Source organism: Podarcis pityusensis, assembly GCF_964106645.2.
Source record: "Podarcis pityusensis genome assembly, chromosome: 4".
NCBI lineage: Eukaryota > Metazoa > Chordata > Lepidosauria > Squamata > Lacertidae > Podarcis > Podarcis pityusensis.
The window spans coordinates 47231134-47246235 of record NC_138027.1 but is presented as its reverse complement, the minus strand read 5'-3'; the positions used below and the strand labels follow the sequence as shown (position 1 = coordinate 47246235).

General features: G+C 46.9%; 1 protein-coding gene across 1 annotated transcript; it reads left to right on the top strand.

The window, feature by feature from the left end:
• The first annotated feature begins 7475 nt into the window (after window positions 1-7475).
• Window positions 7476-14305, top strand: LOC308476618 (putative CENPB DNA-binding domain-containing protein 1). The gene is made up of 2 exons (XM_081004353.1): window positions 7476-8015; window positions 13906-14305. Exons 1-2 carry the CDS (start codon window positions 7491-7493, stop codon window positions 14146-14148), a joined length of 768 nt encoding a protein of 255 aa, XP_080860479.1. The 5' UTR covers window positions 7476-7490; the 3' UTR covers window positions 14149-14305.
• The last annotated feature ends 797 nt before the right edge of the window (window positions 14306-15102 follow it).

Here is a 15102-nt window from a genome sequence, read left to right as displayed (position 1 = left end):
ATTGTTAACGTTAGGGTTATGTGGAGAGCGAGCTTGCCCTACTCCCACTAAGACTGGAATGAAAAAACGAGGGCTGGTGGAGAGATGATCAGATTGAAATTCACTACCATGTCATTGATTAAACCAAACCCTCTGTCTAATATCTTTATATAGGTCAGCCACCCTAGGTTAGTATCCCCCACACAAAAAGTGAGCCATCGTTGACTCATTGTGCATTGCCTTAATGTGCTGGGTTGGGTCTAGAGTTTGTCACACTTGATATCCCTGGGTCTCCTCTAAGCATGACCAAGTCCAACCCAATGTATAGATGTGTGGATCCAAAGATACAGAGAGTGAACTATGAAATATCAGGGCTAAAACAAAGATCTGGAAATGTAGTAAGATTATTTGGGGGTCAGGGAAAATACTGATGGTCAAAAACAATGAAGAGTCTTGTTGCAGACTAATACATTTATTATGGCACAAGCCTTCATAGATTAGAAGCCATTTCATCAGTTAATTTGGTCTGCAAAAGCTTACACCATAATAAACTCCTTACTTTCAAAGATACTAAAAGATGCTTATTTCCCCCCCTTTGACAGACTAACACTGTGGAAGTTGTTATGATGACAGAAGGATGAAAAAAATTGTCTTATGAGATTATGCTTTGAAATATTGACCTGATTAACTTAGCAAAAAGATGTTTGAGAGGAGACCAGACTGTGCTTTGCAAATACATGAAGGATACTCACAAGGAAAGGGAATGAGATCTTGAGAAGATAATATAGGTGCAGTGCAAGGAGAAATGAGAACGCAATGAGTAAATGTAGTGTGGAAATAAGATGAGGAGGCTAAATTTCTAGCAGAATTACAGAAAGACAGTTGTCAGAATAATTTAAAAAAATGGATTAGGTTAAAACTGGAGACTTTCAAATCCATATGCCATATTTCATGAATCATGAGACATGTGAAAGGAATAACAAATGGGTTGTGTACCTGGACAAAATGCTCATTCACAGCAGAGCTTGTTAAGCCAAGATATCATAATCTGAAGTGGGTTATGATCATCCTTCCCCAAACTGGTGCTTTCCAGATGTTTTGGACTACAACTCTCATCATATCTGGAGTCAGGCTGGTGGGTGCTGTCGACAAAACTTAACACAATAAGGGCTCGTCCACATTTTGGCTTGTGTCTACAAAGCAAAGGGCTGCTGACCAGTTCTCTTCTTGTCCTGTGCTTTCAGGGAACAGATCCAAGAGGTTTTGATTTTGCCCAGGCACTTTCCCCCAGAAATGCGATCTTTAACACTAAACCAGAAGAAATGGCAGTCCGCAGAAAACCTGATTGTGGTTTGTTCCACTCCACTTCAACGCTGAACTGTGGGTCTCCGTGGGAGAAACTTGTGGGGCAAATGGAAGTGTGGATGAGCCCTTTGTATTGTAAGCTACAAACTTATAAGCAGATCATGGAGATTGTAGTTCCTTTTTTAAAAGGTGAAATAAATCCTCTCTCTCTGCCCAGCATTAAACTTGGATTGTTCTAAAACAAAAAACAACAACACTAATTTTATTCACCAAAAACTTGATTCAGTTGATTCCCTAGGCTCCCAAAACTTAGTCTTATATCCCTTTTGCGTGTGTTTTTGACTTTATATAGAAACATACAAAGGACACAACTCAGTTCAGAAATAAAACTCAGTTCTAGAGATTAACAGGCCCAGGAAAAAAAAAAACCACACAGGAATTACTCAAAGAATCATGGTAACGGGAGTTTATCCCCCACAAATCTACAATTCCCAGCACCCTTAACAAACTACAGTTCCCATTTTGCAGACTAGGAAAGAGGACAAAAATTTTGATGATTTGCAACACAGTATTCTGTAATACAAAAGCAAACACCTAAAGACTTTTCCTGCCCACCCCCTGCTGGTGGGACGAGGAGAGGACAAGCGCTGCCTTCTGCAAATACTTTCCCGCTGAATAGCTACAGGCAGTGTCCTCCAAGGGTTGGACATGACAATGTTGCTGGCTATGCTGGCAGCTTGCCAATTATCCTGTTGCCAATTCCTCTCAGGTAGTGACCTTGCTAGGTTATAGAAGCATGTTGTACTGACATTATTACAGCGTGCCCTTTTATTGAGGGTATGTTTAGTGCATGTTTGGGGTCTAATTAAAATGCTAAAATATGGTTCCAGGAGATTATTATCCTTCCTTCAAAAAGACACAGAGCCATAGGACTTCTGTGCCGAAAGTGGCTGCATAAGTTGAACAAGCAAGGTTCTGGAACCTCCACAGATTCACATTAGATGCATTATCTTTTATGATTTCTTTCACATTACCTTTTAATTGGCAGATGCACTATCATGGAACGAGTCAAAGAGTTAATCAGAGAATATGCAAATTCTTTTACTAATCCTAGTCTTTACCCAAGTTGCTTTGCTTCTTCTCTAACAACAACAAAACAACAACAAAACAGATTACCTGATGGCTTCTTGAAATGGTGAGAGAAAGTAAGCAAACCAAACTGCTTGAGAGTCTAGCTTACAACCTTGTGAAAGCATGATAATGGCATAAGATGCTTCATGAGAGCACATGAATGCCTAAATCATTAAGGTCACATAATGAGGTATCACATTTCATCTTTAAAATCTTTGAAGATACATCTTTGTTGTATCTTTGTATACCTACTGTACACTGCTTATAGACTGAAGTTTCTAAATTAAGCCGTATATAAATTGTTTTTTAAAATAAAATGAATTAGGCAATATTGCTGAAACTGTGTACACTTTTCATGTATTCCCCAGAAATAACTTTGTCCCCACATATTCTTATGGCACATTCTAAACTTAGAGGGTCATTTAAATTCCATATTGATATTATTTTCCCTTTGGAAATGACAGGTTGTGCTTGCAGACTTCCCTCTGGTATTTGGTTGGCCCCTGCAAGAACTGGATGCTGGACTAAACAGGTCTTTCACCTCATCCCCCAGGGCCTTTCCTATGTCCATTGGTTAAATTGTAACTTTCTCATGTAGGTGTCAGTACATAAAGCTCTATTGCTTTCTTCTTTCTTTCTCTGCATAAATAATAAGCTGCCAGCTAATTAGAAAGATAAGGATAAGATTTCAAAATCTCCTACTAGTACATGTGTGGTGGTGTAAACATTGGGTTAATAATGGGAAAAAATAATGGGTAAAAGTGATTGTGGTTATTCAGTCTCAGTGAAATTTGTCTCTCCAGTCAAGTATCTGGTTGAAATATGCACAGTTGCATGGTGGAAACTGTAGCTTATGTACTTCACTACAATACATTGAAATGTGTTTTAGCTGTAAAAGGCTGGATGGATTCAAAATCTGTGGTTTCTACCATAGGCCTATTGATAAAGCAAGTTAGCTGGATATTAAATTCACAAAGAAAATCTATTATGTTGACTGAGCTACTAACTGGATAAGGTTACTGGAAACCAACATGGTATCCTGGGAGATTGCTATGTGGAATCTGTACCACATGGAGAAATAGTTGCTGGTAGCATCTGATCATTGGGTTGCTTTTCCAGTATTACTATCCAAAACCACTAAATTTCTGAATGACTATAGAAGGTTTCATGGTGGTTACAGGTGCTATGTACTGAGTTTATAAGTGACTATATCATAATTCCTGGTCATCTGAATGCATTCTGTGACTATCCTTATGAATTCCATAGATGTTTAAAGCCTTTCTTGTTGTTGTTTAGTTGTTTAGCCATGTCCGACTCTTCGTGACCCCATGGACAAGAGCACCCCAGGCACTCCTGTCTTCCACTGCCTCCCGCAGTTTGGTCAAACTCATACTGGTAGCTTTGAGAACACTGTCCAACCATCTCGTCCTCTGTCGTCTCCTTCTCCTTGTGCCCTCAATCTTTCCCAACATCAGGGTCTTTTCCAGGGAGTCTTCTCTTCTCATGAGGTGGCCAAAGTATTGGAGCCTCAGCTTCAGGATCTGTCCTTCCAGTGAGCACTCAGGGTTGATTTCCTTAAGAATGGATAGGTTTGAGCTTCTTGCAGTTCATGGGACTCTCAAGAGTCTCCTCCAGACCATAATTCAAAAGCACCAACGCTTCGGTGAGGAAAACTACTGCAGACTGATAATAGCCTCGGAGACAGACATTCGTTCAGTGTCTGTTTTATACCTTAATAATTGAGCATGGTTGCCAATAAAACCATTTCTGGATCTCACAAACCTGCTGTAATATATGTAAGAAGACCAGCAGCTGATTGGCCCTTTCATTTGAAAGAGTCTACCTGGCAGTGTCATTCCATTTTTGAGGGTGTGCACACTCTCTGCAATAAAGCTAGTTCAAAAGAAGAGCCACTTATATATACCAAATCATTTACATGGAAGGCCATGCTTCCTACATAACACCTATGCTCCCTACATAATCTGTTTCTTCTTTGTATCCCACAGCATGATCAACCTAGTGCTCTTGTTGGAGACCTAGAAGAGAAAAAGAAAACTCTTCACCCACTCCTCTTTCTTTCATTCCAAAGATTCATCTGAAAACACAAAATTTACACTTCCACTTCACAGTCGCTTGGGCCTTTGTACAATCTTGGCTGAGAGTATGCCTGGATTCCAAGTCAGAGCAGCCTGCTATGTCAAAGACAAGCTGGTGTCTGTGTGTGTGTGTGTGTGTGTGTGTTTACCTCATTTGTAATCCAATGGAGTAGTTAAAACCTTTCATGCTGTTCATACCCAAGAGGGTGAAATTGCATTTTGCACACCCACACTTAAACAGATGGATTGTGCAGTGCTTAATAGAGTCAATATTTAATTTGTCAATATTAATACTGAAATCTCTAACGGGGTTGTTGCATTACATCTCCCCTTCCTCTTTTTGTTTTTAGAAAAATCATGCAGATTATTCTTTCTCAAGGCATTTCTCACAAGAAATGGTTTGCAGAATGTACAGTTGAGCCCATCCATTCCCTTTGTACTCTCAGCATGGTTTTCCTAAGTCCAACTATAGGTACCTCAGAGTTCATAAAATCCCTAGACTGAGAACTGTTTAGCCAAGTGCACATTATAGAGGTGATAATTAGAGAACATTTCAATTTCTTGTTTTTCAATTCATAAGAACACCTGTGTTCATTTTAGTTTGAATAAGCTTCTTAAGTCCCATACTTGTTGTAGAACAAAGTTTGGGAATATGGCCAAAGAGAATCCCTAATGTTTCAAAAACTGAAGTACTGTTGTACTTTTCTTGTGCTTTCCCTCTCAGAAACTCCCAACAGTTTTAACACCTGACATATGATTTGTATATGAATAGGTTTCATGGAACAAAATAAGAAAACTGCAAGTGCAAAAAGTCAAACAAAATATAACATATGAAAAACTTTAAAAAGCAAAAAAAAGAAAGGCCCCCTTTCTTCTTTTTCCTTCCTTCACTATTCAGAAACAAGGCAGGCTTTGAATTTATTAGCACACTGACAGTTTCTGGGGGAAAATATGTCTTCGTGCTAAGTGAATGTGGTTAACAGACACCTCACAATAGGTGAAATTTGGATACATTGAGCCTCATAATAAAGACATAGTTATGTGTTCTTAGCATTTGTAAGAGGTGGGGTGGACAGTGGAACTAAGCCCCCTTTTAAAATGGGTTACACATTTAGCACTGTCATATTCTTGTGAATTATTTGGGGTACTATCCTGCCCTGCCCATCAAACCTCCCTCATGGTAGACATTGGGCACAAAGAAACATTGAATCTAGCCTAAAATACTCAAATGGCTCAATAGCATCCCGGTGACAAAATGGGCCCAAGAGAGGCCTTTTGTCAGTTGCAGAAAACATGAAAACCAGCCTTCCATGAATGCCCAGTTCATGGAAGACTGATTTCCTGTTTCCAACGAATGACAAAATGCTTCTCTTGGGTCCAGTAACTCATGGTGAGAAGATAAACAAGCTATGTTAGCCTTTCAAAATGTTGTTCTAGTACATTTGCAAAACTTGTTCTGTGGTATGTCTCACTCCTACCGACTGTCCTCAGAGGAAAATATTGTTTCTACAACAGAGATGACTATGCGTAAAATGAAGAATTCCTTCTTACGTGCCACAGGCATGCTGCTTGAACAGGATTTTTAAAGCCTGCCATTCCAATAATAAAATGATACAGTAGAAGCTGCTGAATGGTCTTTTCATAATAATCCAGAAAATTATTAGTAGTATTAACATTTATTTATATGGTGCCAACAAGGTACATAAGCAGAATTCTCTCCCAAAGGGCATACAATATAAAAGAGCATATATAAACAACACAATAAAAGCCAATAGTTCAAAATGCACAGGTAATACTGAAACAGCCACACCTACCCAGAACTGGAACTGCTCATAGTATAGGACCAGCTGGGATTGCTCAGCTGATAGCTGAGCCATAGGCAAGAGGCCTGTGCCTGAAGGTGGTGGCGCCCATACTTGAGGGGGGTGGGAGGAACAAATCCAAGCTCACAATACAGGCTGAAATCTCCCAGATGTTTCCATTCTCTCTCACCTCCAGCAAAAGGACAGTGTTGCAGCCCTGTTTCCCCTGATCAGCTCTTGATTTAAAATATTCCTCTAGCCAAATATTTGAATTTGGAATCTACAGTTCAGAATAAAGTTTCACATTCTCCACTGGAATTGTGTCTTAGAACACATCATATTCTATTGGGCTAGAATAGAAAAACTAGAATCCAGCCCTGTTTATGGATTGTTTTAATGTATTTGTCTAACTTGCGGCAATAGTATACAAGTGTGGGTTAGAAATTGGGGCCTCCAGAGTGGCATTTTGATAGCAGCTCAATCCAATACAGTGGTACCTCGCAAGACGAATGCCTCGCAAGACGAAAAACTCGCAAGATGAAAGAGTTTTTCATTTTTTGAGCTGCTTCACAAGACGAATTTCCCTATGGGCTTGCTTCGCAAGACGAAAATGTCTTGCAAGTTTGTTTCCTTTTTCGTAAAACCGTTAATACCCAGGGTGCATTGCTTGAAGAGGTGCAGTTGCGACTTGACTTCGAGGAGCAACTCATAGCACGCGGTGTGGTAGCCTTTTTTGAGGTTTTTGAAGACTTTGGTGATTTTTGAAGCTTTCCCAAAACTTCTTTTGCAGCCATTTGGTAAGTTAAACTTTTAAAACTTTTTTGGGGGGGTTTGGTTTTTGGGTTGGGGTGTTTGGAATTCAAGGACTTGGTGTTGGGGAGGGGTTTGCAAGAATCTGGAAGCTTGTGTGTTTTTTTCTGCATTTTTATGATTTTTTGTGACCATTGGGACACTCTGCTGTTGTTAAAAAAAAAAAGATTTCTGGGTTTGGATTTCTGTGTGGTGGGTGGCTGGGGGGATCAGGGAATTGTTGAGAAGGGGGTTGTTGAATTTGTTGAATTTGTTGAAGGGAATTGTTGAAGTGTTTTCTGGGAGGTTTGGTGCTTTTGAATTTTTTGGATGTGAAGCACTGATTTTTTTGGGGGGGGGGGGTTGCGAAGGTAGGAGCTGTGCTGCCATGGGGCCCAAGAAGACTGCTGCTGCAGAGGCCGGCGAGAGGAGGAAGGAGAAGGTTACACTGGAAATGAAGAAGGAGATCATCCGGAAGCACGACGGTGGAATGCGTGTGACAGACCTCGCCAGGGAGTACGGGAGGAATCCATCGACCATCGGGACCATCCTGAAGATGAGGGAGAAGATCCTTGCGACTGATGTAGCCAAGGGAGTCACCAGGATCGTGAAGAACCGTCTAGATGTTCTGGAGGAGGTGGAGAAGTTGCTTCTCATCTGGTTAGAAGAGAAGCAGCGTGCAGGGGACACAGTGACTGAGGCCGTCATTTGTGAGAAGGCCAAGGCCTTGCACGCAGACCTCGTCCGGCAACAGCCAGGAACCTCAGGCGAGCCAGAAGTCTTCAAGGCAAGCAGAGGCTGGTTTGACCGGTTCAAGATGAGATCTGAAATCCACAGCGTGGTCAGGCATGGAGAGGCTGCCAGTTCTGATGTTCCTGCGGCTGAAGACTTTGCAGCGGAGTTCCTGGAGGTTGTGACGACGGAGGGCTACTTTCCACAGCAGGTCTTCAACTGCGACGAGACCGGGCTGTTTTGGAAGAGGATGCCCAAAAGGACTTTTGAAATATACTCAGAGTCGCAAAGTGATTTCATGCTCTTTATTCAGCTCATAGTGGTGAGGAGGAATGAATAATTGTCCCCTCACAGTATCTGCTTTATATACATTATTTACACAATGGGCTGCACATGATTGGCTAATTCTGGAATTCTACTGTAAGCCAATCAGGTTGTGGATTCACTTCTATCTGGAGCAGGATTGGGTGGTTCCTGCCAACCAATCATACTGCTGCATTGTTCTAGGACCAATCAGACTGCTGCATTCTGAATCCTATTGTTCTAGGACCAATCAGACTGCTGCCTTTTGGATCCTATTGTTCTAGGACCAATCAGACTGCTACAGTTTGGATCCTATTCAACTCAGTACATAACACCCCTCCCCTCTAAGTTCCAGTCCTGCCCGGGAGGTCGCATTCATAGTCCTCAAGGTATGCCGGCGGCCTACGTGTGCGTTGTGGCCTGGGGTGTTCCCTGGTCCGGGCTCCGGGTTCTGGCTCGTGTTCCAAGGATGATGGCTGTGATGCGGCTGTTTGGTCTGGTGCAACCGGCTCGCTCAGTCGTGGTTCTGGTTCCGGTGTCCTTTCGGCCTCACGGGTCCTCTCTGTATTTACTGATTCTGCCTCTCTTGCTGGCCCCTCCTGCTCTATGGGCCTCACTGCCCCGCTGTTCCCTTGGGACTCCTCTGACCTGTCCTCCTCCTGGTTTTCTCCCGGGAATCGTCGCCGTATCTGGTCGCAGTGGCGGCGCCAGCATTGCCCCCCATCCGTTAGCACCTCGTACGACACGGGGCCAGTGACCCTGGTGATTGTGGCGGGTACCCATGCTGGGCCTGCCCCAAAATTCTTTGCGTACACTGGGTCCTGGGCCTCGAAGGTCCGGGGGTTCCTGCCTTCCCCCACCACTATCTCATCCTGAGCTCTATCGGGGTGAAGGCGGTCCAATCTGATTGCAAGGCGCCGACCCATTAGTAGTTCAGCGGGGCTCCGGCCAGTCGTTGAGCTGGGGGTGCTGTGCTGTGCTAGAAGGAATGTGGCAAGGCGGTACTCCCAGTCCCCTTGCGTCATGCGGCGAAGGGTGTCCTTGGTGGTCCGCACCATGCGTTCTGCTTGGCCATTGGTGGCAGGGTGGAACGGCGCCGAACGGATGTGGCGGATGGCGTTCTGCGCTGTGAAGGTTTGGAATTCTCCTGACGTAAATGCAGTCCCGTTGTCTGAGACGAGAGTGTCAGGGAGCCCGTGGGTTGCAAACAGCCTGCGTAGTACCCGGATGGCTGCGGACGTGGAAGTGGATGGTACCAGTGCGACTTCCAGCCATTTGGTGTAGGAGTCCACCACTATGAAGAATGTTTTCCCCTGAAAGGGGCCAGCGAAATCCACATGCAGGCGTGACCATGGTGCTCGGGCGGACTCCCAGGACTGGACTGGGGCCCTTGGGGGATCTGGGCGGGATTCTTGGCAGGCCTGGCAGTGTTTGACCCAGGCCTCTATCTCTCCATCGATCCCCGGCCACCACACATAACTCCTGGCAAGGGCCTTCATTCTTACTACCCCTGGATGTGTCTCGTGTAGGGCTGTGAGGACCCTTTTGCAGAGGGGCTGGGGAACAACGACTCTGCTTCCCCATAACAGGCACCCCTTGTGGGCCGACAGTTCATGTTTGCGGGTTGTGTAGCCGGCGAATTCTGGCCCGGGGCTGCTGCTGGGCCATCCCCTCCACACCCAGTCCAGGACCCGGGAGATGACCCTATCTTTCTTGGAATGGTGTGCAACTTCTTGTGCCTGAATGGGGCGGTCGGGAAGCAGCTCCAGGCTCATAACCTCTTGTGCAGGTGCTGGGTCAGGGCCTGTTTCCGGTAGTGGTAGCCTGCTGAGGGCGTCCGCATGGCCCATCGCCTTCCCAGGTCGGTGAATCAGTGCATACTGGTAGCTGGCAAGGAAAATTGACCACCTGAGGACGCGAGGAGACAGCACTTGGGGGGTCTGCTTTTCGGGGGCAAACAAGCCAAGCAACGGCTTGTGGTCAGTCACCACGGTGAAGGGCCGCCCGTACAAGAAATCATGGAATTTTTTTACTCCCTTTACGATTGCCAGACCCTCCTTGTCGATTTGCGAGTAGTTCCGCTCGGTTGTGTTGAGTGTCTGGGAAAAGTACGCCACCGGTACCTCTCTTCCATCCGGGAGTTGGTGCCCCAGGACAGCTCCAATGCCATAGGGTGAGGCGTCGCATGCTAGCACCACCGGCAGCCTCTCGTCGAAGTGTGCCAAGACCGAGTTTGAGACAAGCAAGTCCTTGACTGCCTGGAATGCGGCCTCCTGGCGCTGGCCCCACACCCAAGGGGCCCGCTTGTCCAGGAGTCTGTGTAGGGGCTCCGCTACCGCCGCCTTGTGGGGAAGGAAGGAATGGTAAAAGTTCAATAGCCCCAAGAAGGCCTGAAGTTCAGTCTTGCTCTTGGGCGCTGGGGCATCACAAATGGCCCGTACCTTGTCCCCAGTCGGGTGGACCCCTTCTGCGTCCACCATAAATCCCAGAAAGTCCACCTGAGGCACTCCTAGTAGACATTTTTCCCGCTTCACCTTGAGACCCGCCGTCTGGAAACGGTGCAGAACGGTGCGGAGGCGGTCCTCAAACTCCTCTGGTGTGGGGCCGGCAATCAACACATCATCGAAGAAGGGGGTGACGCCAGGAATCCCTTTAAGGAGAGAGTCCATTATATTCTGGAATATGCCTGGTGCCACGCTGACACCGAATTGCAGCCGCTTTACCCTGAACGCTCCTCTGTGCGTCACAATCGTCTGTGCCTCTGCTGTGGCCTCATCTACTGGCAGCTGTTGATATGCTTGGGCCAAGTCCAGCTTGCCAAAAATTTTCGACCCAGCCAGGGTGGCAAGGACATGGCTGACCACTGGCACTGGGTATGCGTGGGCCGTGAGGGCCTTGTTTATGGTACATTTGTAGTCTGCGCAGATGCGGACCGAACCATTAGGCTTGACGGGTGTGACGATTGGGGTTTCCCAGGGAGCATTAGGCACCGGCTCCAGCACTCCTTGCTCTACGAGTCGGTCCAATTCCTCGTCTATACGGGGTTTCAAGGCGAACGGGACCCGGCGGGCCTTGAGCCTGACCGGTCGTACTGCGGGGTCAAGCTGTAGCGCAATGGGGGGGCCCGTATACTGTCCCAATTTCCCATCGAAAACCCCTGGAAATTCCTTGCATATGGCGTCCACGTCCACTTGTAAGCTAGTGTGGTTCACCCCGGTGACAGCTAGCCCCAGTGGTCCAAACCATGCCAATCCCAGTAAGCTAATGTAGGGGCCCTTGACCACAAGCAAGTCCAGTTGCCGCGTCCGCCCTCGGTATTGCACCCTGAAGGTCCCCACCCCCATTGTGGGGACCTTACGTTTCTGGAAGTCCCGGAGGGTGAATGGGGCCGGCCTGAGTTTGGGACCCCCAGTGGGACACAGTTTCCTTAAGGTCCTTGCCGAGATTATGGATAGAGTTGAACCCGTGTCAAGCTCCATGCGGCATGGGGCCCCCTCTATCTGTACCTCTACATAAATTTTCTCTACGTTGGGGTGGGGCAACTGGTATACCTGGAAGTCCATGAGCTCCGTCGAGTTGCCTTGGTGCATTGGGCCCCGGGACCTGGGGCTCTTGGATTGGTCATCTGATGCCTGGTGTCGGGTGGGCCGAGCCCGACACACCCGGGCGATGTGTCCCGATTTTCTGCACTGCCTGCACTCTGCGTTGCGGAAACGGCAGGTCCTCCTCTCGTGACTCTCCCCGCAGCTTGCGCAGTTCCCTCCTTCTCGTCGAGGCAGCTGTGGTCTGTGCGCTGCTTGCGTGCGCTGCTGTACTCGGTGCACCTCCTCCCTGTTGGATCCTGAGTCGTCGGTGAGGTCTTCATGGTGGACCCTCGGTTGGGATGGCAGGCTCGGCCGCGCCTCTTGGGTCGACCTCTCGGCAGCTTCTGTTGCCAGGGCCTCCTCCAGAGCGACCTGGAACGTTAGGTCCTTCTTAGCGTAGAGGCGTCGTTGCAGCTTCTCATCCTTCAGGCCACCGACGAGGCGGTCACGAAGCATGTTCTCCAGCTCTGAGAAGTTGCAGAACCGGGCGGCTTGGCGGAGAGAGGTCACAAACCCAGTTATGGTTTCCCCAGGGGCTTGCCGCTTTGCGTAGAAGGCATTTCGACGAGCCACCACTGAGGGCTGCGGCGAAAAGTGCCCCTTCAGCTGTTCCATTATTGTTTTGTATGGAACAGTAGCGACGTCTTCAGGCGCAAGGAGAGCCCGGGCGATTTCAAACGTCTCCTCTCCGCAGACGCTGAAGAATATCGCCCTCTTCTTGGCGTCTTCTTCGTCGGTGACCCCTTTGGCTTCTAGGAGGAAGGTGAAACGGGAGGCGTACGCTTCCCAGTCTCCAGATGCTGGGTTGAATGGCGAGAAGCTGCTGTTGGCTGCCATCCTGAGTTCCTTGTGCCCCGGAGCTGAAGCCTGGATACACGGTGCGAGGCAGCGGTGCGGCAGTTGGCGGTGCTGCAGTGCTGTGTGTGGCAGTCAGCTCAGCGGGATCCCACCTTCGTCGCCAGTGAAATATACTCAGAGTCGCAAAGTGATTTCATGCTCTTTATTCAGCTCATAGTGGTGAGGAGGAATGAATAATTCTCCCCTCACAGTATCTGCTTTATATACATTATTTACACAATGGGCTGCACATGATTGGCTAATTCTGGAATTCTACTGTAAGCCAATCAGGTTGTGGATTCACTTCTATCTGGAGCAGGATTGGGTGGTTCCTGCCAACCAATCATACTGCTGCATTGTTCTAGGACCAATCAGACTGCTGCATTCTGAATCCTATTGTTCTAGGACCAATCAGACTGCTGCCTTTTGGATCCTATTGTTCTAGGACCAATCAGACTGCTACAGTTTGGATCCTATTCAACTCAGTACATAACAACTTTCATCACTCAGGAGGAGGCCAAGTTGCCTGGCCACAAGCCCATGAAGGACCTTCTGACCCTGCTCTTCTGTGCCAACACAAGCGGTGACCTGAAGATCAAGCCCCTGCTGGTGTACCACTCGGAGAACCCACGGGCCTTCAAGAAACACAAGGTCGACAAGGAGAAGCTGAGTGTCATGTGGCGATCCAATAGTAAGGCTTGGGTCACACGTGCGCTGTTTGTGGACTGGGTCAATCTTGCTTTTGGCCCTGCTGTCAAACAGTACCTGCTGGACAACGACCTGCCGCTGAAGGCTTTGCTTCTGATGGACAATGCTCCTGCTCATCCTAAAGGCCTTGAGGAGGACTTGTTGGAGGAGTTCAGCTTCATCAACATCATGTTCCTGCCGCCTAATACCACGCCACTGCTCCAGCCGATGGATCAGCAGCTCATCGCCAATTTCAAAAAACTCTACACCAAGGAGCTTTTCAGGTGATGCTTCGAGGTGACTGATTGCACCAACATCACCCTGCAGGAATTCTGGAAGGACCACTTCGACATCGTCACCTGCTTGAAGATGATCACCACGGCCTGGGACGGGATCAGCCAGAGAAATCTGAATTGCGCTTGGCGCAGCCTGTGGCCGGACTGTGTGGCACCAAGTGACTCTGATGCACCAGAGTCAACAGTGGTGCAGGACATTGTTTCCTTGGGGAGGACCATGGGTCTGGAGGTCACAGAGGAGGATGTCAGCGAGCTGGTGGAGGAGCACGACCACGAGCTGACCACCCAGGAGCTGGTCGAACTGCAGGCAGAGGCTGCGCAGGAGCAGGCCTCGCTGGAAGAGGAGGAAGCAACTGAGGAACAGCTGTCGTCCAAAGAACTGAGGGACATTTGCCTGAAGTGGAAAGATGTGCAGGCTTTTGCACAGCGGCACCACCCTGACAAGGACCTGACACGTGACCTTGCGAACACTTTTGATACGAGGGTCATGTCGTCTTTCAGGGAGGTGCTGAAAAGGCGGATGAAGCAGCAGACCATGGACAGGTTCTTCAGCAAGAAGCAAAGAGTGGAAGAGGAACCTTCTTCGAGTTGTCCCCCAGAGTCTTAGAAAATGTATGTACAGTGCAGTACTGTACACTTTGGTGATTTTTAAATGCTTTTCTGTCATGTTTAGAAACTTAAATTATTGTTCCTTCAATTTTTGAAATGCTCTTTACAGTATGTGTGACTTTAAAGAGCACTTAATAAACTCTTTTTGTACAAAATTTGGCTTTGTTTGGACTTATTTTGACCATAGGAACGCATTAATTGATTTTCAATGCATTCCTATGGGAAACCGTGCTTCACAAGACGAAAAATTCGCTAGACAAAAAAACTCGCCGAACGAATTAATTTCGTCTTGCGAGGCACCACTGTAAATTGTTGTCAGTTCTATGGCAGACTAATGAAGAGTCAGGGAAACTGTGGCCCTTCGGGTGTTATTGGACCAGCTGACATCAGTCTCAGCCAACATGGCCAATTGTTAGGGATGATGAAAGCTGCAGTCCAACATCTGGAAGGCCAAAGGTTCCCAGACTAAAACAATGGTTTGATAGCTAAAGAAAGGTAGTTTGCATCATGGACAGAACAGCATATCTCTTAAGCTGCTGCTCTCTACATATTTTGACATACAGCTCCTATCAACCCCAGCAGAATTGTAGTCAAAAACATCTGGAAGGAATCAGGTTGGTGGTGGCTTCCTTACGTTGCACCTGCATATACATTTATATTATACCAGAGTCACCATTGCTTAAGGGATATGTTTTCATTTTTCTGGTTTACTGTAGTCTTGGGGGGGGGGGCATGTTTTATATTGATTTAAAAACATTACAAAGACTTGTTGAACCTGTTGGCCAGGGAACACCGCGGGATAGCAAAACGAAAAATATGTATCACTAGCAAAAATGCCTAAAAATCACCAAGAAGCTATTATTTGCATGCAGCCTTATTGCCACACAGTTTGAATCACAAATGATGGCTGCCCCCATCTGCTTCCTTAATACAAATTATCTTTTTTGGTAGA